Consider the following 24,160-nt stretch of genomic DNA (forward strand, 5'->3'; position numbering starts at 1 on the left):
AAAAAAAAAAAAAAAAAAAAAAAAAAAAAAAAAAAAAAAAAAAAAAAAAAAAAAAAAAACTTAGCTAGAGCACTCCATTTGGCAAGAACATAACACAGTCATACACATTTCAAATGGCTGAAAGGAATTGATAGTGCTTCAACGGAAAAGAAAACAGGACAAGTCTAAAATCTTATAATAACATTTACTTCAAAACAAAAGTTCTTTAACACAGAATTGTTTAGACTCGACTTTCAGGTCCTCAAGTCCAACATACACTACAAAGACAAATATATGCATACATACATACATATATATATGTGTGTATGCACGCGTGTGTATGAAGAAGTCTGCTGATGATAACCATTTAAGATGTAATCTTATTGTTTATAGGTCAAAAACTAAATCTAAATTCTACAGCAAGCTCAATAATTTAATGCATTATCGACACAAAAATATAAAACAATTGACTAATTACCTCAGGAGTTGCAGTAGTTTTTTCATCCACGACGAAAGTATTATCTTCAATCCAGGACAATATGCCTTCCCCCTTCGCTGCAAGCATAGCAGATCCTCCACTACTTAACTCTCCTGTTAGATTATGCATATAAGTCTTCCATATCAAGCCCTTCAATCTTGATATTAAGATCCAAACACTACTCGTTGAAGCTAACAATTAAACAGAAATTTGGATGCTCCGTAGGATCTATCAAAACAAAGAACATATTTCTCTTTTCTATGTTCATTGGAGATTTAAACAACCCAATAAGGACGGTGGATACAATAAAAGATTATGTCATAATGCGTAGAGAAACCGAATTGTTAGTTAGCATTGGAACCATCTTCCTGCATGTGGCAAAGGATATTCAACCCCACCTCCGACCATCAATTACAGCAACTCTACAATCTACCAAACCGACTGGGACTTATATTTTTCACTTCCAAAAATAGCACATTCGCAAGTTCAAATCAGCAACCATTCCGAAGGCTTATAATTTGCAAACAAGCTGAACTATTATAACAAATCAAAAGAGATAGCGCACACTTACTCGGAAGAACATCATCCAAAGACGGAAAAACATTCATAAAAGTACTCGACTGCATCTGCGATCGAGCCTCGGCAATCAGGTGGCGGTAGTCGGCACCTTTGCTCTTCGGCAAAATCACATCGGAAACTGGCGCGGAAGCCTCACCGGACGTCTCTTCGACGGAAATTTCCTCGTCATAACGATCCCAATTTGAGGGAAGTTTAGGCACAGCCTGGGAGAGGAGATTTCCATCTTTGGCGTGCTTTCCTAGCGGCTTATTGGCACTTCCAGCTGCATTTGTCCCAATGGATGGAGGTTTATGTTTCTGATTTGAATGAGACTTCTTGCTGTGGTGTTGAGAGTGAGCTCTCTTTGATTTAGCTAAAGCTTTTGCATCCATCCACAAATTGATGTGCTTTTTTCAATTCAATTCAAAGCTTTCGCAATTCAGATGAAACCTTAACGAAATCTGTTGAAGAAAGAAGACGGAGCCGGGATTCGTAGCCCTACCGGAAGTTTTGTTGGGGATTCCGATTTGAAGAACAAACGAACAGAGACAAACAATGAAGCTGCTAACATGGCTTGGGCTTCAGACTTTATATTTGGGCTTTGGTCTTTGGGCTTTGCCACCAATGATTGTGGGCGTTTTGGGCCAGGTGTGAGAACCAGAAAGCCCATGTAAAACTATGCTAAAGGCCCAAAGATCTCCGCCAAAAGTTAGGGACAGTAATACCCTTTCTAAACAAATTGTTAAAATCACTTTTTACATAGTTTTTAATCTTCAAAATATATTTTTTATTACAAAATTTGTGAGATCTCACATTGGTTGAAGAGGGAACAGAAGCATTGTTTGTAAGAGTGTGTGAAATCTCTCCCTAGTAGACGCATTTTAAAATCGTGAGGCTAACGTCACAATATAATGTGTCAAAGCAGATAATATTTGTTAGAGGTGGGCTTGTGTTATTACAAAAATAGTATCAGAGCTAGTCATTGGGCAGTGTGTCAGTGAAGAAGTTGCCCTCCAAAAAAGATGGATTGTGAGAGCCCACATTGGTTGTGCTAGCAAGGACGTTGAACCCCAAAATAGGTGGATTGTGAGATCTCACATCGGTTGGAGAGGGAACGAAGCATTCCTTATAAGAGTGTAGAAATCTCTCCCTAACATACGCGTTTTAAAACGATGAGCATGACGGCGATACGTAACATACTAAAACGGACAATAATGGATCAAATAATTGAATTATCTTCTCTCTCTCCTTCAAAAAAAACATTGAACATTGTCTCTCTCTAAATGGGACAAAAGGAGTAGCTTAATTGCCTACCTAAGTTTCACTTGAAAATAAGAGAGAGGAACATTCTTGGCCCATAACATACAATATTTTATTGGAGTTTTGTTAAGGGGTGGGGGAAAAAGTAGGCTTTTTTTTTTTGTTTCAAATTTAGTGATTGCTTTTTTGGAGTAGAAAAAGACAATCTTTACAAAATCCCTTTAGATCTTTGTTCATTTGGTGCTTTGTCTATTCCATCACCTTCATCTTAATAATAATTCATACCCACCTTCATGTATTTCAGACATTGATTTTTATGTGTTTGCTATAATAATCTTGATTATCCCTATAATTAGGGAAAAGGGTTTTTTTTTTATATATAAATATATTTAATCAAAACGATAATGACGGGTTCTTTGATTTGAAAATTTTACGAAAAGGGACGTCTTTGAATATGTATAGAGAGAGATATCTAAGGCTAGTAGTAGGATAAAGATAGTAAACCGGGGCAGCCATAACCTAAGACTATTACTTTCACATCTCTCTCCATCTTTAGATATTATAGAGAGAGATATATAATAAAGACCGTAAGTTAGGGGCTCACCCATAACCTAAGGCTATTACCTTCACATCTCTCTCCATCTTTAGATATCTGGAGAGAGATAGAAATTCGTTGCGTGATCAACACGACTATGCCTTACATGTGCTCTATAGGCCACTCTCCATCTTTCTTCTTAACGAACCCATTTTTCTTTTGTTTTGGAAGACGGAAGTTGCATCTTCAATCTCAACCCCCAAACAATTCCCTGAATTGGAGATCCTCCATGGAATGGCTCCTCAGTACATCATCGATCTTGTAGGTGTCATTCACATACCGCTCCACATCACCCGAATTACTAAAATAGTTGAACCATACAATTGGGTTAACCCTAACATGACATTTGTAGATATGGTTGATGCATACATAATATCAGAAATGCATTCAAAATTTGAAAGAAGCAAACTACGTTACATGGTTTGAAAATTGAGTGCAAGTAGAAAATGTACATCATTGAGAAATATTACGATTCGAAATTTCATCCGTAGTTATTGAAACACCGACCCGTAAAAGGTAATGCAGATAATTTTTTATATATAGAAGAAGAAAAAAGTATACACAAATGGTCAAGCCTCCCAAGACATATTGACCTAAATCCATCATAAATATGAACTCAAAAGGGGTTAGTAAAAGAGAAAAGGGTTAAAAAGAAGATAGACATATTAGGGTTTTGTGAAAAGGCATAGATTCTTCAACTTTTAAACAAGGCCATGGCTGGCCAAGGAAATGCATGTGAGCTTCTGTAAATGTTGGATTCCACAATCCAAACTTGCTCTTCTTTTTGGGATATATCCAATCTCCAAAAAAAAAAAACAAAAAAAAAATAAAGTCTTTCAAAACAAAATACGTTCAACTGTCATGTAGAAAAGGAGAGATTCGAATGTCTGAGCTCTTAATTAGAAGTATATTGTCCCCTCTGAATTTCCTTTCAAGGTTTTAAAATGTGCTTACTAGGGAGTGATTTTCATACCCTCCTCTCCAACCGATGTGGATCTCACAATTCATCTCTCTTTAGGGCCCAGAGTCCCGCTCGGTGTATGGCTATGATACCATTTGTAATAGCCCAAGCCACTTATAATAAATATTGTCTGTATTAGCCTGTTACGTATCACCATCAGTCTCATGATTTTAAAATGCGTCTGCATAAGCTACATTCGATATCATCTTTTAACTGAAGTAAAGTTTGTATCTTTTGTTCAAAATTGTCATTTTTGTTAGGTAATTGAGCTAAACATACCTACAAAATCGATACAAATAGCTCGTAAACAAAACCCTATTTAGTTTTTGTGTAAAAGACAAGCCAAACAAAACAAACATCCCTCTTAAATGACAATGGTTTGCTTTTCCCTAAACCCCTTCTCCAATTATTAATCAAATACTGAATTAAGCTTCATAGTTTCATAGTTTAGCTTGTATTCAAAGTTTTGATTATAAAATGACCTAAAAAAGAGGGGAAGTGTTCATACTCAAGAATCTTTGAAAGGGGCCTCGAAAGTTGAGGGCTTTGGGTGAAATGTGGGAGAGAGGGAAGAGAATATTCTATTCCCACAAGAGTTCATTAGCAAAACTCCAAAAATTATAAACTAAACAAAGTCTTAAAGCAAAACATGATTAGATTATGATTAAGATGAGCAGGAAAAGTCAGCTCACAAGGGGACGACTGCTCATACTTCTAAAAATTCACTGTCTTTGTCAGCTAAACATGTTTCCCTAGTTAACTATTAATTATCCCTTTATGTTTATTCTCACTCTATAATCTTTATTTCTCTCTCTCTATCCCTTCACAACTCTACCCAAATGAAGTTTCCTAGGGTGCGTATATATTTGGCTCAAGCCCGCCACTAACAGATATTGTCTTCTTTGGACTTTTCCTTCGGAACAACACTAAGCCCTCAAGAGGGGTGGATTGTGAGATCTCACATCGGTTGAAGAGAAGAATGAAACATTTCTCACAAAGGTGTAGAAACCCCTCCAAGCACGCGGTTAGAGTTCTGGTCTCCTCATACTGCTTGGAAGCTTACGGTTTCATGTTCTATTTCACACCCTGATGAGGTTTTTTTTCACTCTTCCCTCACGATACTACTTCACTATCGGTGACCCAGAAGTATTTAGCCTTGCAAGGTGGTCCTTGCTGATTCACACGAGATTCCACGTGCCCCATTTTACTCGGGTTAGAGCGTAAGCAGTGATGCTTTCGGTTAACTGTGAGGCTAACAACGATACGTAACCGGCCGAAGAGAACAAGTGAGCTTGGACTGTTACAATATCGATGAATGATACATCTTTCTAATAAGCTATTAACATAGATATCAAACTTGCACTAAACAGATATTAAGAGATAGTGACACAATCATTCTTATGTATTGAATAACTCGGTTTCCAACCCATAATTTAGGGAGAGAGAGAGAGAATAAAAGTGAGAAGGGCAAAAGAAATTATGGGATAATCATTCCAAAAGGAAAAGGTAGTAAAACTAGCTTTTTCTAATTTCTTACTCTACAAAACCCTTCTCATCATATGTGTCATCATGCACCTTTGCCCATCAAATCCCTTCCCCTCTCATACCTTTAACTTTTTCACCAAAAATGAGTTTTTTATTCTCCCAACAAAGAAAGAAGATAGTTTGAAAATATTCCCATAAATTATTCAATCAAGGAGAGAGAGAGAGAGGAAGAGAGAGAGAGAGATCCAAATCTTGTCAATTTCTCTCCCTTTATAACATGTATGAACCCTTCATTTGAGCTATAAACACTTATGCTTCTAGGTTTCTTGTAGATTTGAGAGACAATTTAAGCTAAGAACACAACAAAAACAAAAAAATCATAAGATTTTTGTTGGTGTTAAGGAAGATGTCTGAAGAGCAAACAATTTCAAATGCTTTCATTTGCAGCTTGCCAACACTTGGATCAAACAACAACCCTCCTGTTCTTAAGAAGAAGAGGAATCTCCCCGGAAATCCAGGCAAGAACAACCTTTGTGTTTTGTTTCGTATGTTTATTGTTCTTTTTGCTCTTGTTTTTGTGGGTTTTGTCTGTTCTTTTGTAGGGAATAATATGATGAATATTCAACTTTTTCATCTAAAACCTCTTTGATTCTTCACAAAACTCTCCCAAATTTTGTTTACTTTTGCAAAACAAGGAGTTGTTCTTTGAGTTTCTGATGTTTTTGAACAAACCATCGTGCTGAAAGCTAAAAAGTAATCACCTTTCTTCATGGATATGAATGAAAGATTAAATTTTTTTCTTAATCTATTAGGTTAAACTTTTGTGTCTCTAGCGATTCAACATCGTATCAAAGTTTTTTTTTTTTTTTGTTCAAAAACCCGTCAAGAATATGAACAAAAGATTGAATTTTTAGTAACCTATTAGGTTAAATTTTTGTGTCTCGTAGCGATTCAAGGTATCATAGCTTTTTTTTGTTCAAAAACCCGTCAAGAATATGAATGAAAGATTGAATTTTTCTTAACCTATTAAGTTAAACCTTTGAGTCTCGTAGCGGTTCAACATGGTATAGAGCTTTTTTTTTTTGGTTCAAACCCCTGTCAAGAATATGAAAGAAATATTGAATTTTTCGTAACCTATTAGGTTAAACTTTTAAGTCTAGTAGCGATTCAACATGGTATCAGATCCTCGATCTTGTAATGTTGCTTCGTTTTCGATAATATTGATATTGACTTGATGGCGTATTTGCAACAGATCCGAAGGCGGAAGTTGTGGCATTGTCGCCGAAGACCCTAATGGCGACGAACCGATTCTTGTGTGACATATGTGGGAAGGGTTTTCAGAGGGATCAAAACCTACAGTTGCATAGAAGAGGACACAATCTTCCATGGAAGCTGAAGCAAAGAAGCAACAGCAACAAAGAGCCAAGAAAGAGAGTTTATGTTTGTCCAGAGAAGAGTTGTGTGCACCACCATCCTTCAAGGGCGCTTGGAGACCTCACAGGCATTAAAAAGCACTTTTGCAGGAAGCATGGCGAGAAGAAGTGGAAGTGCGAGAAGTGCTCCAAGAAATATGCTGTGCAGTCAGATTGGAAAGCACACTCCAAAACTTGTGGCACCAAAGAGTATAAATGTGACTGTGGAACTCCATTTTCAAGGTAATATACTTATCAACTATATACCGATAATATCGTGAAAAAGAATGTTTTTCTTCGTTAGATCCCACGTTGGTTGAAGAGGAAAACAAATCATTCTTTATAGGGGTGTGAAAACCTCTCCCTAGTAAATGCATTTTAAAACTTTAAAGAGAAACCCAGAAGGAAAAGCTCAAAGAGGACAATATCTGCTAGCAGTGAGCTTTGGCTATTACAAATGGTATTAGAGTCAGGCATCGAATTTTGTGCCGGCAAGAACACTCGACCCCCAAGGGGGATAGATCACTGGATTGTGAGATCCCACGTTGGTTGGAGAGGAGAACGAAACATTGTTTATTAGGGTGTGAAGATCTCTTCCTAGTAAACGTGTTTTAAAACCTTGAGGGGAAAAACCCAGATAGGATAATATTTGCTAGCGGTGGGAGAGCCAAGTATCGAACAGTGTGTCAACAGGGACGTCGGGCCCCCAAGGGATGTGGATTGTGAGATCTCACATTAGTTGGAGAGAGGAACGAAGCATTCCTGATAAGAGTGTAGAGACCTTTTTCTAGTAGACGCATTTTAAAACCTTGAGGAATAATTTAGAAAAAAAAGTTAAAAAAGGACAATATTTACTAGTGGTGTGCTAGAGCGGTTATATTCTTCCTCGTGTATATGTTCTAAAAAAGGTGTGTGAAATGCAGGAGAGATAGCTATGTAACTCACAGAGCATACTGCATGGCCTTAGCAGAGGAAACAGCAAGACTAAACGCAGCAGCATCAACCATGAACACAGCTGACAACAGCTACCATTTCCTAAGACCCAACACAAATCCTCACCAATACTTTCCCTCCTCCACCTTTTTCAGACAAGATCATGAAACTTCTCAAATATTCCTCAACAACAACGTTAATTCCCTCACACCCACAATAGCCTTCCCCTTTTGGATGCCAAATTCTTCCCCCCAAGACAATAATTTCCATCACCCACTTGCACCACCACCGCCGCCGCCGCCGCCACCACCACCAACAGCAACAACAAGCTGTCTTCTTTCAGTTCCTTCCTTGTACAGCCACGAAGAACAAGCCAATCAAGCAATGGCATCATCATCAGCAGCAGCAGCAGCCAACATGTCAGCCACTGTTCTGCTGCAAAAGGCTGCTGAAATGGCAGTGACAAGCTCCACAACAACAGACCCATCATCATTAATGGCAAGTTTTGGGTTGAAATTCAGTGCCATAACTGATGGGAAAGCCTTGTTTTCAGGGCTTTATGGCTCAATGAACTCAAATTCCATTCCTAGTTGTTGCAGCCTTGAAAATGGTGGTGATCATCAAGACTCTGCTGCTAGTAACTTGATCCAAATGTACCCTGCTGCAAAGAGAATTAGACACACTGTTAGTGAAGAAAGTGTCACGGGTGGAGAAGGAGAAACAAGGGATTTCTTGGGTGTGGGAATCCCCACCATATGCCATCATCCATCAGCAATGAATGGATGGATGTGATTACATCTGATATGATTTGAATGGGTATTCATAAAGTTAGACCAAAAGGGAATCTCAAGCTTTAAAAAAACCTTTCAATGGCAGAACAGGGGAGGATCACTGATGCGATCCATGCATATTCAGGTGAGGAAGGACAGAAAGTTGAGGCCTTTTTCTTCCAAAAACAGAGGCCTTTTGTTTTGGGATTAAAGGGACGAAGGTGGAGCAGAGGCAGGGATTAAAAGTAAAGGATTCCCCTTTTGGACTCCATTAATGTTGTATTATGTATTTCTTTCATTTTTTATTGCTCTTTGCTTGTGATATCAAATGGGTATTAGAAAAAGAATGAATGTATCTCTATTTTCTATTACTTTTTTAGTCTAATCGAACCGAAAGCGCACCTGGATTAGGGAGAATCGCATTTGTTTAGACTAAAAATGTCTAAAAAGATGCTAACTTTCGTGTGCAGTGTTGATTTGTTTCGATGCTGTTCTCTATCTAATGAGTGGGGTAAAATGAGCTTAGTTCATGTTGGACTTGACTAGCTACAGTGTAATATAGACTCGATTTGCTTCTATCTATCTCAAGTAACTATAGCATTTCGGGACACCCGGAACTTTCGATTCAAGTTGAAGTGTTTAGAACAAGCTTGAGATTAGAGGGAGAATATTATGTGAATTTGAGGTAAGATAAGAACAACTTTGGAGTACATGAAAAGTGAAATGCATGAAGGGGGGAAAAATAAAAGGAATTGATATTCTTTCCTCACAAAACCATCACTTTCCACTCTGGATGACAGTGTACAAAATTACTATCTTTTCTTTCTTTCTTTTTATGGTTGAAAATGTAAAAAAATTAATTTAAAATGAAGAGAGAGAATAAAAAGGTAAAGAAAAGGCAACCCTTTCCTAAAGGTATAATATATAGTTTTAAAATATACGAGGGTAAGGATTTGAATTGTGGAATTGATGTTGAGTCAAGTACGTACAGATTTGAACTAAAAATATATGGAAGCAAAGATTTGAATTGATGTTGAGTTATAGGTAGGAATTTGAATTGAAAATATGTCGGAGTTAGAAATTTCTTCAACATTCTAACGTCGGCCCAACAATGGACACGAGGAGTAATGATAGGAAGTAAACTTAAAATAAAGTTCTATAAGATATAATTCCTTATTAGAATCAATTCAGTTCAATTTCTAAACTATGGGGTTGGGCAATTACGCCCGTGAAATGTTAATTTGATCAACTAACCAATTGCCCATCTACTTTGCTAAGTGTTACAATGATCCCATCTATGCTCTGCCAAACATTGCAATCAATCTCGTTTTATAGACCTTCACGTGTCGAACTTGTTACTAATAGACCTGGAAGAAAAACGAGTACAAGAAGTGATTGCAACACTTAACAAAAATGTAATTCGTTGATTAATCAATTAAAAGTTCTAAGTAACAGGATAGTTTATGCCATTTTGCCACAAAATTTACCCAAAAACTCAAATCATTCCCTACGGAGAACTTTGATGGTACCAAACACAAGGCATTCATTTTGGTCAATAATTGAAGCATCTAGCAGCTGCTTTCCAGAGAAAAACAAGGGCCCCAATATAGTAAATAAGGGGCGGCTGAGCAACAGGAGCCATTGGCCATCATTGAATTAGAGCATTCATTCCATCTTGTATTACAAAAAAAAAATATGAAACTTGTCCTGCCAAACAGGGACTTTCTCAACTGACCCCACCACCCTCCATTGTTGAAAAAAACTGAAGATCTTAAGAAACTTTGGGGGTTTTATTCAAAACAAATCATTGGGTTAGTACCACAAATCTCTGCTGGCTTCCATTCATAATCAATCATTCACCCCCTTTTTGACATTTCAAGGAACTACACACTTTTGGCTGTAACTTGTAAGACTAATGTTAGAGACTAGAGAAAAGTATAGGCCTTGACATACTAGGAAAAATGTGGAGAGAGTTTGGTTTCCTTACTAGCAATGGCGGGTCTGGATTCTGTTGCAGGCTCTTGCAGCAGCTTGACGACTCGTCTCATTGAAGGACGGTTGATGGGGAGTGAGCTTGTGCAGAGAAGTCCCACGTTGAGGACTCGGTAGATTTCTTCCTTGTATTTTGAACCGAGTTTCGGATCGATCGCTTGGTCGAGTCCTCTGCAGTCGACGGTGGTGTACACCCAGTTTGCCAAGTTTTTATCTCCAAATTCTGGATCATTTGGAGGCCTCCCTGTCACCAGCTCTAAAATCACCATTCCAAAGCTGTAGATGTCACTCTTTTCGTTTACTCTTAATGTATAAGCATATTCTGCATCAAGCACACCATATGAAAGTCAAAAAAGTACTCAACCCCTTTTGTCTGAGTAAATGGAATCAAATTCGGAGGGAAGTCCCACAATGATTGTGAGTTTATAAGTAAAGAATACATCTCCATTTGTATGAGGCCTTTTGGGGAAGCCCAAAGCAAAGCCATGATAACTCCTAACATAGTATCAGATCCACGCCTTAAACTTAACCATGTCAATAGAATCCTCAAATGTCGAACAAAGAATTGTGAACCTCGAAGGTGTAGTCAAAAGTGACTAAAGCGTTGAACAAATAGTGTACCTTGTTCGAGGGCTCCAGAGAAAGAGTCAAGCCTCGATTAAGGAGAGGCTATTCGAGGGCTCCATAATGCAAACAAATAAAGCCTAGAATTTAAGCGGAATATGTTGAGTGATTATGCAGATTGACAAATATCTCGTAATCACGAGGCGTTCTAACAGATTCAGAACTAAAATCATGCCAGCAGACCAGATATTACAAGTATAAAACATCATGGAAATATGAAGATGATCTTGGTCTTAACACATATTTATAATGTAATCTAATCACTAAAAGTACTATGAACTGCTTATGTTTCTAAATCATGGAAGAGTTCAGGGAAATCAAGAAGGTACCTGGTGCAATATACCCACAAGAACCAGCAATGACAGACATTGGCTCTGAATCCTTGCCAGAATTCAAGAACTTAGCTAATCCAAAGTCTGCAACTCTAGCTCCAAACTCAGAATCAAGCAATATATTGTTGGATTTGATATCTCTATGAACAATTGGAGGAGCACAATCGTGATGCAAGTAAGAAAGCCCTTCAGCTGCATCCAAAGCTACTTTATACCTTGTCGGCCAATCCAAAAACCTCTTTCTGCTGCCGTGCAGCAAATCTCCCAAGCTCCCATTAGGCATGTACTCGTAAACAAGTAGCTTGCAGTTGCTAGTGTTGCAGCAGCACCATAGCCTAACAATGTTCTTATGGCGAATCTTCCCCAATGTCTCAACTTCAGCCTCAAATCCATCTTTCTCTGAATCCAAACTGGTGTCCTCTTTCCTTGCTCCTTGCCATAGCTTCTTCACGGCCACGATCTCACCGTTTTTCAGCACAACTTTGTACACTTTGCCGGATGCTCCACTTCCGATCACTTTGTCTTCACTGAGAGAGACTGCGATTTCATATTCACTGAAACCAAGTTTATGGAATGATCTCCACTTGGAAACCGCAATTCCATTCTTGTTCTGCTTGAATTTCTTGTACTTAAAGAAGAACCAAATGACCCCAACAACAAAAACAACAACAGCGAGTAGAAAAATGGCTTTGAGAAGCCAATAGCCTTGGTTTTTGCCTTTCTCAATGCGAGGACAAAGACTTGGGGTGTTCTTACATAAACCTGGATTACCCAGAAAGCTATCTCTGAAAATTTGCTCGGCATAAAGAGGAGGAAGTGCTCCTGATAAGAGATTGTTCGACAGATTTAACGAATTCAGTTTCAAATTCTGCAATTCAAGAGGTATGCTACCACTGAGATGGTTACTAGCAAGATCGAGATAATTAAGAACAGGTAGGCTTCCAATTTCACTCGGGATATTCCCAGATAGCCTGTTGTTTGCCAAATTTAGCTCGTTTAGCCTCTTCAGAGCTCCAATTCCCTTTGGTAATTCACCAGAAAGTTTGTTATCGCTTAGATCGAGTTTACCCAACTGGCTTAACTTCACTAAATTTCCCGGAATTTTACCGGAAAACATATTCTCACTACCTGAAAGTTCAGTCAGATTGCTTAACGAACCAATCTCCTCCGGAATTGACCCTGAAAATTGATTTTCTGAGATCATCAAAATGGAGAGATTCTTGGCGCTAGATATCTTCGAAGAAATAGACCCAGAGAGCGAATTTTCAACGAGCTCAAGTAAATACACGTTGTGCAAACCCCAAAAATCATCTGGAACTGTACCCGAGAGTTTGTTGTTCCTCATTCGAACACGGATTAAGCTCGTGCATTTTCCAAGACTCTGAGGGATTTTCCCGGAAAACGAGTTGTAAATCAATATAAGCTCTTCCAATGCCCCTTTTGCACACAAGTTTTCCGGGATGGCGCCAGAAAATCCGTTGTATGAAACATCAAGATGCACTAATGGCGAGTTTTGCCCGAGTTTACTGGGTAACTGTCCGCTAAGCTTGTTATTAAACAATTTGAGCTCATTCAAATATGGGGACCTGACGATACTCTCCGGCAATGGCCCTTCCAATCGATTCTCGAACAAATTTAACGACTCAAGCTGTAATGCACAAAGATCATCCGGAATTGTTCCAGTTAAGTGATTCATCGACACATCAATTCGTCGCAGTGCTGTTAGATTCGACATTCCCAAAGGAAACTCGCCGGAGAGCGAGTTGTTAAACAGTTCAATTTGAACTAAGCTTTTCAAATGAGTGATTGACACCGGAATCGACCCACTGAGTCTATTGTTCGACAAGTCCAGATTCTTAAGCCGAGTCATCCCGCCAAAAATATCCGGAATCCGATCGACAAGATTACAGTTAGCAAGCCAAAGAACCTCCAACTTCGTCAAGTTCCCAAATGCACTCGGAATCTCACTCCGCGAAAACGGATTATACGCAAGTTGAAGCTCTTTCAAACTCGAAATATTACCCAAACTCCCCGGAATAGTTCCATTCAAAAGATTTTCAACCAAATTCAGCGTCTCAAGCCAGCGAAACTCACCGAAACTCGCCGGAATCTCCCCGGAGAAGTTATTTCCAGAGAGATCCAGTAACCTAAGGTTCGTGATCTTGGAAACCGCATCGGGAATAGAACCAGCGAGAAAATTCTGCGACAAGTTAAGCCGCTGGAGACCAGAACAGGAGGCAAGATCGTCAGGAAGAGAAGCGTTAATGGCATTATTGAAAAGAGAGAGTGAAGAAAGAGAAGGAAGTCGACAAAAGAAGGTCGGAAAAGGTCCAGCGAGCTGGAAATCAGATAGGTCGACGGCGACGACAGAACGAGAGACGGAATCGCAGATGACACCGGACCAGTTGCAGGGAGTATCGTCGCGAGGGTTCCATGAAGATAGGGACTGAGTAGGATCGGAGAGACTGAGTTTGACTTGCTGAAGATACAGTCCTTCTTGATTCAGCGAGAATATCAATGGAAGAAGAAGAAGAAGAAGAAGAAGAAGACGAAAAAGACGAAGAAGAGGGAAGAGAACAGAAGCCATTCTGCAGAGGAAAAAAATGGAAACGAATTGGACTGTAAGAATGTATTGGAAATTATATATAAACATAAAATTACGAAATTACCCCTACTGTGAAGGAATGTTAGATTTAAGTTCCATAAAATTCTTATAAATAATTTCTAAAAATATAATATAGCTTTCATATTTCTAATTTAAAATATTATGTAATAAATTTAATTTTTTTCCAAATTTGTAGGAATAAATTTAAATAAATTAATTTTTTAATTATATAGCAAATAAAATTCTAAATTTTTAATTTTATGTTTAATCTTTTAAAATGTTAAATAGGGTTGAATATAGTTGTTTGGATTAATTTATAAAATATTAATTTATTTATTTTGAAAGTATTTATTATAATAAAAAAAATAGAAAATTAATAAGATTTTGTGGCCCCACGTTTGTTTGCATCTAACGGCGGATTGTAATTAGTGAGATAATTATAATTATGTTTTGGTAATTGCGTGTTTAAGAGTTCTAGAAAAATAAATAAATAAATAGTTTATTGAATAAATAATAATACTAAAAATAGTGTGTTACAATTCCTTTTTGAAAATTTTCATTAAATATTATAAATTCAGTAATAATTATAATGTTTTTACTAAAATAATAATATTTCTAAATGGTTTTGGTCCTAACTTTGTTTGCTTTAAGCTTTAATATGTTCAAAAAGCTAGTTCCATTAATGTTTGTTTCCATTATTTATTACAATAATTTTTTTTGAAAAGTATCCAAAAAAAATATATTATAACATACAAATTATTAATTTAATTACGCACATATTTCAAATTTACCGGGTTTCGTGTTTAGTATTCATATCAAATTTTGAAATTTGGATTTGATACCTGATTGTCCGATATTCTCTAACGACATGATCATATTAGTTACTCGCAGATCAACAGATATCCTTTTTACATGTTTTATCATTTCTCGTATCTCTATTACCACGTTTAACTTTGAAATTCATATTATTGAGTCGGGTATACTTTGTTAGTGTAGGTAGTAACTATCAGCTTTTTAGTCTCGAGATTTGTAACTGTCCAAGCCCACCATTAGTCGATACTGTTCTCTTTCGGCTTTACCTCAAAATTTTAAAACGCGTATACTAGAGAGAGATTTCTACACTTGAAGTTTGTCCGTGAATAAATCTTCACTTTTATTTATTTATTTTATTTCTGTTGAAAAAATCGAAATTGTCTGAACATCTACTATAATGGTTGAATTTTGTTCTACATTTGAGGTCATCGTCCCTACATTGTTGAAATCTCAAAACCCTTTTAAGCTCCAAGACAACATGCGTTTTAAAATGCAGCTGTATCAAGCTTAACCTACTCGAAGTTCAGTTGTTCATTATAACCATACTGAAAAAACTATCAACCAGTCTCTCGAGATAGCCATACAAAGGAAGATAAAAGTTCAAGTGTACTCATTGTAAGTTATGTGACCGTAATTAGCTTATTGGAACAGATAAATTAGGTTTACACCCCGTCCCTCGAGTATTAATTTAATATGTAAGGTCTTTTCAAAATTTAATGGATATATTTCTTTCCCATTACTTTAGGGTATAATTGAATGTGAAAGCAACGAAGGGGAGAGAAAATTGGGGAAATTTTTAAATAAAAGATGGTTGGTGATTTTGATGTGAGTCTAAGTTTGAATGAATAATAAAGACAAAGTTTGAATATTCAAACTCCAAGATGTAATGAATTTAAAAATGGTTGTTGCATTTTGGTTGTGTAAAAGTGACCCACACCTTCTCGAGAAATTTTTTGGACCAATTCAAAATTCTGGGTTGGTTAGGTTAATAACCGGAGCAACTTGAATAGAGTTCACAGCTCAACCTAACATAAGTTATAGTGTTGTTTTTTTTATTTAAGTATTTTAAAAAACTTATTTATCTACAATATATGTTACATTAATGACTAGAATCTCGTGAAACTCAAATATCAAACATTTACAAGTCACGACGCATCACTAAAATAGATTACAAAGGTCAAACATGTTTAGTTTCAGGGTAGGGTTGAGTTGTAACCCTGTTTTCGGGTTGGTCATGTTGACTAAATAAAAAAATGTTACCCGAACCGATCCAAAGATTAGATTTTTTAAAAATTCAACCCAACCCAAGATTTATGTTTTGGGTTGGATAGTCGAAATTTGTTAGATTCTCGGGTCATATAAACACTCTTAGTTGATATAATCTCAACCATAAATACCAAACAATATATATAAATAATTAAATAAATTATAAAAATAATTGTTAAGAAATTTGAATTATAAAACTTTAATATCTAACACATTTCTACTAAAATATTTATTTGGAAGATTTGATGTCCCGCTACCCATTTGTTGGGCAAAAATTAAAGTTCCATAATTTTAAATAAATAGATAAATTCGCCAAAAGAAAATAATAATAATTTTTTTCAAAAATTAGATTAAAAAAATAATAATTTGGAAATTCAAAATAATTTTTTTAAAAAAATTCGAACGTCGTTTCATTAAATTATGGAATTTGCTTTTGTCTTTTTTGGACACGTGGCAGTAAATTAGGCCAAATCTCCTTTCATAATTTTTTTTCACATAAAAAATAAAAGGAAAAAATCATTTTTCAGTTGGTTGGGTTATTGGATTATTTAATTTAATTTTTTTCCTTAATTATTTAGTTATTGGATTATTTAATTTAATTTTTTTCCTTAATTATTTAGTTATTAGATTATTTAATTTAATTTTTTCCTTAATTATTTAGTTATTGGATTATTTAATTTAAAATTTTTTTGGAGAGAGTACGCTAACTAAAATCTCATCAAACTTAAATATTAAATATTCACTTCTCACGACACATAATTAACTTGTATTATAAACGTTAAATGATCTTAATATTTGTAACTATCCTAGAAATAGGGATACACATGCGATAGAAAATTTTTTAAGACCTATCTAAAATTTTAAGTTGGTTGGGTTGAACCAACAAAAAAAAATTTGTATGTGAGAAACGTTGGGATGGGGTCTAGCGAGTGGTTAGCTAGTCAAAGGCTCAACTATTCATGATAAGCTTAATTTCTCTCTGGACAACATCTCAGTGATGACCAGAATATAAGTGATGGAAGTCATGAACAATAAACTACTGTACTTGATCCCCTACTACGTACCAAAAGTTGGTACGTAGATGCTGATATGAACGATGAACGGGGTGATCTTCATGTCGAACAATATATGAATGATGAGTTTCAATGAAGAAAGTAGTCGAAACTATGGAAAGCAATATTATAACAACCCAAAGTCCACCCCCTACTACGTACCAAAATTTGGTATGTAGACGTGGATATGAACGATGAACGGGGTGATCTTCATGTCAAACAATATATGAATGGTGAGTTTCAATGAAGAAAGTAGTCAAAACTTTGGAAAGCAATATTATAACAACCCAAAGCCCACCGTTAGTAAATATTATCCTCTTTTTACTCTCTTTCAAACTTCCCACTTTGGAGAGCAATATTGTAACAACTCCACTACTAGCAGATATTGTTCTTTTTTAACATTGTTCTTTTTTAACATTGTTCTTTTTTAACTTTCCCTTTTGGCTTAATATTGTATCAGCTCCACTACTAACAAATATTATTTTTTTTGGACTTTCCCTTTTGGATTTCCCCTCAAAGTTAGAGAGGTCTTCGTTCTCCTCCCCAACCAACGAATGATCTTACAAATATGATATAAGAAGAAGAGATGCTGTCGAATGAGCTTCCTCAAATTTCAGTGACTCAAACAGGGATTAGAATAGATTGTTAAAGGAGAGATACAATCCTTAGAAGCTCTCATGAGCATGCACAATCAATCGATCAAACATCCCCTGCTCGGTCCGTGATCTTTACCGGAAGTATTGTCATTGTATCAAATCATCCTGCACATCTTGCAATTGATGATCAATGAGAATATATGTAGATTTCTTAACAAGAGAAAAGACAGTCCTTGATTACTCTCAGTTAACATCTATTTCAATGGCATCATCGCCACCGCCCCAACGAACGTATGTCGCAATCTTTTCAAAAGGAAGAACACGAAATAACTAATAAACAGGGTTACCCAAAAAGTTCAGAATCTTTATAACCAAATTTCTCCAGCATTCAACTATTTTAGGAAAAGATTACTGCATGGCTAAGGAGATTTGATGTAGCCCTATGGAAACATATTTACGAACACAAAGTAAATGAAGATCCTTAAATACAAAAACAACAAACAAGGCGGCCCACTTTTAGCAAAATTTTCGAACACTGTATTTGCAATGAGTGGTTTCTTGGTTGAGTACAGAAAACCAAGCCAACAAATCATGAAATATTACTAACCCAAGAGTTTCTTGATCCCAGCCTTCTGCTCTGAAGTCAGCCGTGATGGGAACTTGATGTTAAATTTGATTCTTAAGTTTCCCTTCTTTGTCGGATCTTTCTGCATAGGCATTCCTTCTCTTGGGACGACCTCCTCGTAGCTTGGATTTACCACGCTGTTGATTGGGATCGTTAGACTTCTCCCGTCCAAGGTGGTGAGATGGACAGTGTAACCTGTCAAAGCCTCGACCAGTGATATCTTTACTGTGACAATTAGGTCATTTCCATCACGAGTGAACACACCGTGTGGTTTCTCATCGACGATGAAGACAAGATCTGCAGGTATCACATGAGGCTGCTCATTCCCTTTTTCAGGGAATGTGATCTTTGTTCCTTTCTTCCAACCTGGCTTTATATCGATTGTTAATATCTCTTCCACTGGTACGATCTTCCTGAATTAACAAAATGAGAGAGATGGATGAGTGTATATACAAAGACGAGAAAACCGAAACATGCAGCTTCAAATGAAACAATTAGCCCATAAAAGGAACTAAATTTGACAGCTGTCAAATAGTTACTGCGCGACTGCCAAACAAAATGTAAAAGTCCAAGCCCACTGCTAGTAGATATTGCCTTTTTGGGGCTTTCCCTTTCAAGGCTTTTAAAACGCGTCTACTAGGGAGTTGTTTCCACACCCTTACAAGGAATGCTTCATTCCCCTCTCCAACCAATGTGGGATCCCACAATCCACCCCTCTTGGGGGGCACAGCGTCCTCACTAGCACGCTCCCAGTGACTGGCTCTGATACCATTTGTAACAGCCCAAGCCCAAGCCCACCACTAGCAGATATTGTCCTCTTTGGGCTTTCCCTTTTGGACTTCCCCTCAAGGTTTTTAAAATGCGTTTACTAGGGAGAGGTTTCCACACTCCTATAAAGAATGCTTCGTTCTTCTCTCCAACCGATGTGGGATCTCACACAAAAGTTCTTATTCCTACTTAGCAAGAAGGATGTCTTGACCTATTTATTCCTACTTAGCAAGAAGGTTGTCTTGAGATGTTTATACAGAACTCTTCACACTCATCCACAAGAACAAATACTCAAGAGTATGAATACAAAAATTCGTCATGCTCAAGTTCGAAGTACTATTTGTACAAATAAGAACCATCAAGAGTAAACAGCAGCATTCTCGACGCAGTCGTCCACAAATCACACATATCAAACACAAGTGCTATCAAACAACACCCAATTCAGGCAAATGGAAAAGAACATTCATTTTGATAATTAAAGGACAAGTATTTTTAAACTCTTCAAAGTTGAAGCCTAGATGGTATTGATGCCAAGTTCGACCAAGAAAGTGCATGCAATCAAATTCTGTAGAAGTACAAAACTAAAGCAGCAAAGAAGGATGAATACCCGCTTGTATCTGAAACTTCTCTAGAAATTTTCATTTTCTTGGTAGTTCCTTTATACAAATCTTCAAGGCTACAAGGCAATCTATTCTCAATTGGGGGAGCTTTACGAGTAGCAGCTTGGTTCATGGATCCTCCCCCTCCTTCCCTAAAAGACGTAAATATATCATCACCAAAAATGCTACTAGAAAACCTTGGTCCTCCTCCCATTCCTCCAAACGGGCTTGACGACCCAAAAAATTCTGCATAAATGTCTTCGGCGTTTCGCGGATTGAATCTAAATGTTGATGACCGATCGCCAGTAGAAAAGAAGGAAGCTCCGCCAGGTCCGCCGGCATCAGGCGGCGGCACCTGACCCTTTAAACCCTCTTCGCCGTATTGATCATAGATTTCCCTCTTCTGGGGATCGCTAAGAACCTAAATACACAACATTCAGAAACCAAATCTAGCATATAAGGCAGTCGAAATACTCAAGAAGTAAAGACGAACAATAACAGAATCAGGAAGGAATTCCACTGAGATTCAGCAAAACCCCATGAAATTTGAAGGCCATCAAATCAAAGAATCTTACAGATCGGCATTCACAAAGTCATTCGATTATTATTCGGATGAAATAGAGAGAAAACGAACCTCATAAGCTTCAGAGATCTTCTTGAATTTGGCCTCGGCTTCCTTCTTGTTAGTAGGGTTCTTGTCGGGATGCCATTTCATGGCGAGCTTCCTGTAAGCCTTCTTCAAATCATCATCTTTGGCATTTCGATCGACTTGCAAAACCTTGTAATAGTCGATTCCCATAGCCCCCTTACACTTTCCCTATTCAGTTTCTTCTTCTTTCTCTGACCACGATGTTCTGCAAGTATTGCGGAAGAACCAATGGTTGGATTCACCAAAATCCCCAAGAAAGTTCCACAAATTTCCTCTCACCGACCTTCCTTCAAACCCAAAAATTAGGGTTTTTTTTTTCTTTAATTTTTTAAAATGAGTAGAAAATGAGTTCGCTTTTTGAATTGGGATAACATTTGATGCCCAAATCCCTATCACTCCAATTCAATTTAACCGTTGCTTCAATATAAATAAATACTAAATACTAAAAACAAAAAACAAAAAATCCAAATTTAATTATTTTCTTTTCAGTTCATTTTAATCCCCTATACATACCTCACGAGCTGATACCATTTGTAACAGCTCGAGTGTCCTTGTTGGCACACCATTCACTGTCTGATAGGCTCTAATACCATCTGTAACAGCCCCAGCGTGTTTGTGATGTCTCACATTGGTTGGAGAGGAGAACAAACCACCATTTTATAAGGGTGTGAAAACCTTCCCTTAACATACGCGTTTTAAAACCTAAAGGGGAAGCCCGAAAGTGAAACCCCAAAGAGGACAATATCCATCGCTGGCGGATCTGGGTCGTTACAAATGGTATCAGAGCCAGACACTAAATGATATGTCAACCTTCTCGCTGTTCCCCGAAGGGGGTACACATGAGACGGTGCGACAGTAAGGACACTGGGCCCCAAAGGGGGTGGATTTGGGGGCGGTGGTCCCACATCGATTAGAGGAAGAAAAGAGTGTCATCGAGGATGTTGGACTCCAAAGGGGGTGGATTGTGATGTCCCATATTAGTTGGGGAGGAGAACAAACCACCATTTATAAAGCCACCCCATATTGGTTGGGAATGAGAACAAACCACTATTTGTAAGGGGTGTGAAAACTGCGTTTTAAAGCCTTGAGGGGAAGCCCGAAAGGGGAAAACCCAGAAGACAATATCTGCTAGCGGTGGATCTAGGTCGTTACCGTGTTCGCCGACACACCACTCGCTGTTTGGTAGACTCTAATATCATTTGTCATGCTCAAGTTCACTGTTAGTAGATATTGTCTATTTTGACTCATTATGTATCGTCGTTGATCTCACGGATTTAAAGAAATGTCTCGTTCCCTTCTTCAATAATGTGATATCTTACGGTCACATGCTTTCTACAAAAATTTCATATGATTGGAGGGTAATAACGATCTTTATTACCTTCCTAATGGAAAAGATCTCAAACAAGCTTATTTGGTATACAAAAAAATATATTTTTTTAATTGTTTAGTTAAATATAATAGGATTAGAACGTTAATTATGGTCCCAAAAGTTATTTTTACTTTCATAATTATTAAATTAAAAAAAAAAAAAAAAAAAAGCTACTAGAAAACGGCATGTCGATAGGTGGATTTTCTCGCTCTAGCCTTTATTAAAAAGAACGACATATCGTAAATATACCACAGCCTCTGGCATTGAACTCATGGGCCACTAAGCCCGTAAAATGTCCCAATAAAAGGGGCCCTATTTATTCCGGGCTGAATTACATTGGGCCATAATATTTGATTCAAAAGCCCATTTAAGTCAAGTCGAATCTAACCCGACCCGAATCCGGCGTACAGGGAAGGGAACTAACCGTACACCCCAGTTCGAGTTTCTTGCCTAGGAGGAAAAGGAAAGCAATTCCCTATCGTTTATATTCTTCTGAAGAATCTTCAATCCCAAATCATTTGGAAAATTTCTTCCATTTCCAATCCTGTTTACTGATAGTTCACTCTCCTGCTCATCTTCTTCGTCACCTTCTGGTTGGACTTTGATTCTGTTAGTTTTCTTCTCTGCATAATGGCGCGTGACCCGAATGGCTCTGCTGGCGGCGGTGCCAGTAACAGCTCCCAGCGAGAGGAGGCGACTCTGAAGGTCCCATCGAAGGACGCCAAGAAGAAGGATGAGAAAAAGGAAGAGGATCTGGTATGCTTCATTCAATTTTTCGCCAGTTACAGCCTAGGTTGCAAAGAATTCAATTGAAAGTGGACGAATGTTGGCTTTGTTGTAAAATGTTTCTGGTTTGCTTTGAAATTATCTGCTGAACTTAGCTTAAGTCATTTCTGTACTTTCTTCTCATTCGCAGTACAAATTGAGGTGAAAGGGAAGATTTAGATTAGTTGGTTTTCCCTCTTATCTTCCAAGTAGTCTATTGGGTATTGATATTATGTGGATTATTGTGTGCTCAGTCGGAAGAGGATCTGGCCTTGAAGCAGCAGTTGGAGTTGTACGTGGAGAGAGTTCAGGACCCTGATCCTGGGTTGCAGAAAGTTGCCCTTGAGAGTATGAGGTTCGCATTTTTATTTATAATTCAGTTAAAACATAAATTTTACTTCAGGTATCGTACACTGCTTGTGGAGGTATGCAATTATGATGTAGATTAGCATATAAGGTTGAATAGGTTAGGTATAGTATATATTTTCTTCACGGTTTCATATTTTGAACTTATTTGAGAATTTTTAATTCTAGGCAGGAAATTCGAACTTCGACAAGCTCCATGACTTCTGTTCCAAAGCCTCTAAAGTTCCTTCGCCCACATTATGGAACTTTGAAAGCTTATTATGAAACAATGGCAAACTCGGATTTAAAGGTGGTTTTCTTGGTCATGGCCCCTCATTGTTACCCATCATTGATTTTGTTTTAACTCTACTCGCTTCGCAATTGCAGAAATACTTAGCAGACATACTATCAGTATTGGCACTGACAATGTCTGCAGAGGGAGAACGGGTTTGTTCGCTTTCTTTAATATTTACCTCAATATGTTCCTTTTGTTTCTTTGTTTTAATATCACATGTATGGGGGATATTCTTTGTTTTTGGCTTCCCTGTGTCGTGTTTTATTGTCACATGTTTACGTCTTATTATAGCTCTATTATGTCTCCTTATGAAGCTACACTTACATATAAATGATTGTTTGTCAAACATTCTCAGGAAAGCCTGAAATACAGATTATTAGGTTCAGAAAGTGATATTGGTTCATGGGGCCATGAGTATGTAAGGTGAGCATATGATTAGTACAACATTCTACTGCTATTCATTACATGGTTCTTTGTCAGTGTGACACTGGGTAGAAAGATTTTAGAAGGTATTATCTGTATTATACTATAATTTTTTTTAATATACTGAAACATCAGGAATTTGGCTGGAGAGATTGCTCAGGAATACACCAAGCGACAGGTTATGACGATTCTTTTAGATTATCCAATAAATTTCTCTCTTTTTCTGATCTAATTAATAGATGATAACATAAATATGCTGTCTCTATGCTTGGTGAAATGCTGTCTCTACTAAAGAGGAGGTGGACTTACTGTTGCTTTGATTTCTTTCTTTGTTTCAGAGTGAAGAGGCCCCCATTGATGATCTAATGGAACTTGTTCAAGAAATTGTTGCTTTTCACATGAAGGCACGTCTATATAATAAGCTTTGGATACTAAGACATAGTTTTCTCTAGATAACGTAGTACTGTCTAGCAATTTACATATTCATTCTCTAATTAGTTTTATTGATCTCCAGCACAATGCTGAACCTGAAGCTGTTGATCTATTAATGGAGGTTAGATACTACAATTTATATGTACATATTCTTTTTTTTTGGGGGGGGGGGGGGGGGG

General features: G+C 37.3%; 5 protein-coding genes across 5 annotated transcripts in view; 2 read left to right on the forward strand and 3 right to left on the reverse strand.

Annotated features, from left to right (window-relative positions):
• LOC111486030 overlaps positions 1 to 1,560 on the reverse strand; it is a 3,532-nt gene extending 1,972 nt beyond the window's left edge. The window contains exons 1-2 of the mRNA XM_023133027.1: positions 1,029 to 1,560; positions 458 to 570 (exon numbers count right to left, since the gene is read on the reverse strand). Coding sequence (XP_022988795.1) covers positions 458 to 570; positions 1,029 to 1,407 — 492 coding nt within the window. The 5' untranslated portion in view covers positions 1,408 to 1,560. The remainder of the gene's footprint in view (positions 1 to 457; positions 571 to 1,028) is intronic.
• Positions 1,561 to 5,563: 4,003 nt separating this feature from the next.
• On the forward strand, positions 5,564 to 8,933 carry LOC111486024 (zinc finger protein MAGPIE-like). The gene is made up of 3 exons (XM_023133017.1): positions 5,564 to 5,834; positions 6,569 to 6,971; positions 7,652 to 8,933. Exons 1-3 carry the CDS (start codon positions 5,723 to 5,725, stop codon positions 8,451 to 8,453), a joined length of 1,317 nt encoding a protein of 438 aa, XP_022988785.1. The 5' UTR covers positions 5,564 to 5,722; the 3' UTR covers positions 8,454 to 8,933.
• A 1,108-nt stretch (positions 8,934 to 10,041) lies between these two features.
• On the reverse strand, positions 10,042 to 13,978 carry LOC111485934 (receptor-like protein kinase HSL1). Its single transcript, XM_023132907.1, has 2 exons — positions 11,377 to 13,978; positions 10,042 to 10,745 (listed from the first exon to the last, which is right to left on the reverse strand). The coding sequence occupies exons 1-2, from the start codon at positions 13,964 to 13,966 to the stop codon at positions 10,384 to 10,386; spliced, it is 2,952 nt and encodes a 983-aa protein (XP_022988675.1). The 5' UTR covers positions 13,967 to 13,978; the 3' UTR covers positions 10,042 to 10,383.
• A 4,076-nt stretch (positions 13,979 to 18,054) lies between these two features.
• LOC111486070 (dnaJ homolog subfamily B member 1-like) lies at positions 18,055 to 20,700 on the reverse strand. Its single transcript, XM_023133076.1, has 3 exons — positions 20,338 to 20,700; positions 19,712 to 20,124; positions 18,055 to 18,749 (listed from the first exon to the last, which is right to left on the reverse strand). Exons 1-3 carry the CDS (start codon positions 20,500 to 20,502, stop codon positions 18,314 to 18,316), a joined length of 1,014 nt encoding a protein of 337 aa, XP_022988844.1. The 5' UTR covers positions 20,503 to 20,700; the 3' UTR covers positions 18,055 to 18,313.
• Positions 20,701 to 22,176: 1,476 nt separating this feature from the next.
• The window catches only part of LOC111485939 (26S proteasome non-ATPase regulatory subunit 2 homolog A-like), an 8,941-nt gene continuing 6,957 nt past the window's right edge, over positions 22,177 to 24,160 (forward strand). Inside the window, exons 1-8 of the mRNA XM_023132915.1 lie at positions 22,177 to 22,477; positions 22,741 to 22,841; positions 23,021 to 23,141; positions 23,219 to 23,278; positions 23,482 to 23,549; positions 23,685 to 23,727; positions 23,888 to 23,953; positions 24,064 to 24,102. Coding sequence (XP_022988683.1) covers positions 22,352 to 22,477; positions 22,741 to 22,841; positions 23,021 to 23,141; positions 23,219 to 23,278; positions 23,482 to 23,549; positions 23,685 to 23,727; positions 23,888 to 23,953; positions 24,064 to 24,102 — 624 coding nt within the window. The 5' untranslated portion in view covers positions 22,177 to 22,351. The remainder of the gene's footprint in view (positions 22,478 to 22,740; positions 22,842 to 23,020; positions 23,142 to 23,218; positions 23,279 to 23,481; positions 23,550 to 23,684; positions 23,728 to 23,887; positions 23,954 to 24,063; positions 24,103 to 24,160) is intronic.

This window comes from Cucurbita maxima, unplaced genomic scaffold, assembly GCF_002738345.1.
Source record: "Cucurbita maxima cultivar Rimu unplaced genomic scaffold, Cmax_1.0 Cma_Scf00011, whole genome shotgun sequence".
NCBI classification, from domain to species: domain Eukaryota; kingdom Viridiplantae; phylum Streptophyta; class Magnoliopsida; order Cucurbitales; family Cucurbitaceae; genus Cucurbita; species Cucurbita maxima.

Coding starts and splice junctions, on each gene's coding strand:
- LOC111486070 (XM_023133076.1), bottom strand. CDS start 20,502: ATGGGAATCGACTATTACAAGGTTTTGCAAGTCGATCGAAATGCCAAA. Junction 20,125..20,337: donor AGATCTCTGAAGCTTATGAG/GTTCGTTTTCTC, acceptor TTGTGTATTTAG/GTTCTTAGCGATCCCCAGAA. Junction 18,750..19,711: donor GAAGTTTCAGATACAAGCGG/GTATTCATCCTT, acceptor TTGTTAATTCAG/GAAGATCGTACCAGTGGAAG.
- LOC111486024 (XM_023133017.1), top strand. CDS start 5,723: ATGTCTGAAGAGCAAACAATTTCAAATGCTTTCATTTGCAGCTTGCCA. Junction 5,835..6,568: donor GAATCTCCCCGGAAATCCAG/GCAAGAACAACC, acceptor TATTTGCAACAG/ATCCGAAGGCGGAAGTTGTG. Junction 6,972..7,651: donor TGTGGAACTCCATTTTCAAG/GTAATATACTTA, acceptor TGTGAAATGCAG/GAGAGATAGCTATGTAACTC.
- LOC111485934 (XM_023132907.1), bottom strand. CDS start 13,966: ATGGCTTCTGTTCTCTTCCCTCTTCTTCGTCTTTTTCGTCTTCTTCTT. Junction 10,746..11,376: donor TTGTGGGTATATTGCACCAG/GTACCTTCTTGA, acceptor TGCTTGATGCAG/AATATGCTTATACATTAAGA.